At 44.3% G+C, this 2,818-nt stretch overlaps 1 protein-coding gene across 1 annotated transcript in view; it reads right to left on the reverse strand.

Moving 5' to 3' along the window:
* The window catches only part of GABRA3 (gamma-aminobutyric acid type A receptor subunit alpha3), a 226,732-nt gene that overhangs the window by 39,641 nt on the left and 184,273 nt on the right, over positions 1-2,818 (reverse strand). Inside the window, exon 6 of the mRNA XM_007958254.2 lies at positions 909-1,052. Coding sequence (XP_007956445.1) covers positions 909-1,052 — 144 coding nt within the window. The remainder of the gene's footprint in view (positions 1-908; positions 1,053-2,818) is intronic.

Below are 2,818 nucleotides of genomic sequence, written 5' to 3' on the forward strand. Positions count from 1 at the left end.
TCCTGGGCTAGAGAGGGAACCAAGGAAGAGGGCAGACAAGGTGACATAGTGTGACACCACCAGGAGAGGGAACAGCATGTGTCCAGAAAATAAAACAAAAGGGCAAGAGCATTCTTCTGCATTTCTAACTACATTCAGAGAGTTTTCACCGAGACAAGTGCTGCTGGAGGATTACTGTTGAGAGAACCCAGCCTTTCACAGCAAAAATTACAGAACGATGGTGTGGGCTCCGGGATAGACTCCATTTTGCCAAATATCCTAAGGTTAGTTGGAATAAAGGGTGCCTCCTTCTTTGGGCCATGCAACTGGCCAGTTCCAAATGGACAGAATATAAGGCTGCAGAAAAGTCTCTAGGCTTCGTTTATCAGTGCCCAAGGATTAGCCATTAAGAGAGTGCTGAAGGATCTGCCAGACAAGCTGATTTCTGAGGTGGGTGATCCATTAAAAGAATAACTGCACAGCTAATCCCCGGGTCTGGCTGTGTGTCCGACCTCCCCTGAGGTTAGAGTACCTTGCCACCCCAGCGCTCGCTGAGTTACACAAACGTCTTAATGAAACCTGCAGGATCAAAGCGCAGCTCTCTCACCATTACGGCCTCCCCTCTTCCTTCTCTTCTACCATACCCAACCCTAATGCCCGTGATCTTCTGACCCACTACCCAAGAGGCAGCAGGGCATCAGGTAAGAGCATGGGCTTGGGAGCCAATATGCCTGGGTTCAGGTCTTGACTCTGTCATTATATAACTGTGATTTACAGCAAATTACTGAACTTTTCTGTGCTTTCACTACCTCATGAAAATCACAAGATTATTCTGAGGATTAATTAAGTTGTTACATGTAAAGCACTTCGAACAGTGACTGGCATGACACAGCTTACCGAAACGTTTGTTAAATGAAAGAAAGAAATACCTGTACTAGACCGGATTATCTCTGTCCCAACAACATGGCCCAGCAGGTCATACTGGTTCAGGCGAGAGCCGTCCTGTGCCACTTCCACAGATTTGTTCTTCCCAAGAGTCCAGGAATAAACCACTTCAGCTGTTGTATAGGCGTCTACGGCAGAGAAAGGGGCAAAAAGGAGAAGTTGAGGGAAGGCCAACAATTACCCTTGCTACTAAACTTGGATGAGATGGAAATACAATTTCCATCCCAAAGACTTCTGGATATGTGTTCCATCTTCAACTGAAGTGCACTGATCCACCCATTTTAATAAACACCCACTGACAACTACCATGGGAGCTCTAGTGGTGTAGTGCCTAAGACATTTCACTGCTAATCAGAAGGCTCACGGTTCAAACCCACCAGCCACTCCTCGAAAGGAAGATTGGGCAATCTACTTCCATAATGATACCACCTCAGAAACCCAAGGAGGGGTCGCTATGAGTCGGGACTGACTTGACGGCAGTGAGTTTTGGAACAACTACCATAGTGTATGCTGGATACACAGAAGTAAACCTGAAGTGGTCTCTTTAGTCAATAGCTCACAGTCTTCCATGCCACTGATAAACTGTTAAAATTTCCTTCCCTTGGAGGGTAGGCAGTAGGGGCAGGGGGAGGACTGGCTAACATAGAATCTAATGCAGACATCACAAACTCAAAAGCCTATAGGAGACAGAGAGGTATCATCACTGAGGGAGTCAGGCTACTTGTAAGGAAAATAAACTGCCAAATATGTAATAAAAGTTTCTTTAATTATGGGATGAGCATATGAAATAATGCAAAAATTCATACTCATGATATTTTAAATGGAAAAGTCTGAATTAAAATAGCAATAATTAGTGGTTACATTTTTCTTTCATAATGTATTACTGCTTTCATTTGCAAACCAGAAACTTGACACCTTTTCTTCTGCACTGAAGTCTTAATGTCAAGCCTTGCAATTGGAGTTCCAATGTAGAGTGCAGCGTTTAGCACAGATCACATTTGAATAGGAGTGTGGGGAAGATATGTGGGGGGAATAGGAGTGGAGGCCTTTGTTTTTAGTTAGCATCATTAAGGAAGAGAGCTGCATACCCACACATTTCGACACAGGTTACCCTTGTACCCAATGGACTTCCTCCCTCACTCAGGCCCCTAGACTCAGAAGGGGCAACTGATCATCAGAGTGTTGACCCACTTCACCCAAATTTCACGCTCTCTATTGTTCAAGCCAGTGAGGGTCTCCAGCACATGGTAGTAACTACTATGTTCCTAATATGTTCTATTTAACCTTTTGACCACAAAGCAAACAAACCAAAGCAAACCCATTGCCACTGCAGTGATGAACCTGTCAAGGAACAAAGGTAAATTCTGTGTTTCGGCAAAACTTGGCAGAGTTGGACACAACTTTCATAAACAGTTTGGCATTGAAACGACTCTATGTAGTAATTGTGATCTTACAGTACACCTTTGAGGACTTTGTTCAATATACATAAGTCAGTCATTTCCTGATTTGCTTGAAACGGGTAACATTCCCAAACAATCTTCATTCACATCAAAATTCCCATTGACATCATAACAAATAGATATTTCTTAGGTGCCGTCGAGTTGGCTCTGACTCATAGTGACCCTGTGTACAACAGAACGAAACACTGCTGTCATGCACCATCCTTACAATCATTGCTATACTTGAGCCCATTGTTAAAGTCACTGTGTCGATCCATCTTGTTGAAGGTCTTCCCCTTCTTCACCGACCCTCCACTTTGCCAAGCATGACATCCTTCTCCAGGGAATGGTCCCTTCTGACAACATGACCAAAGTAGGTGAGACCAAGTCTGGCTGGTCTCGCTTCCAAGGAGCATTCCGGCTGCACTTCTTCCAGGACAGATCTGTTAGCTCTT

The sequence above is a fragment of the Orycteropus afer genome, unplaced genomic scaffold, assembly GCF_000298275.1.
Source record: "Orycteropus afer afer isolate SDZICR_OR568_19922 unplaced genomic scaffold, OryAfe1.0 scaffold00896, whole genome shotgun sequence".
Classification (NCBI taxonomy): domain Eukaryota; kingdom Metazoa; phylum Chordata; class Mammalia; order Tubulidentata; family Orycteropodidae; genus Orycteropus; species Orycteropus afer.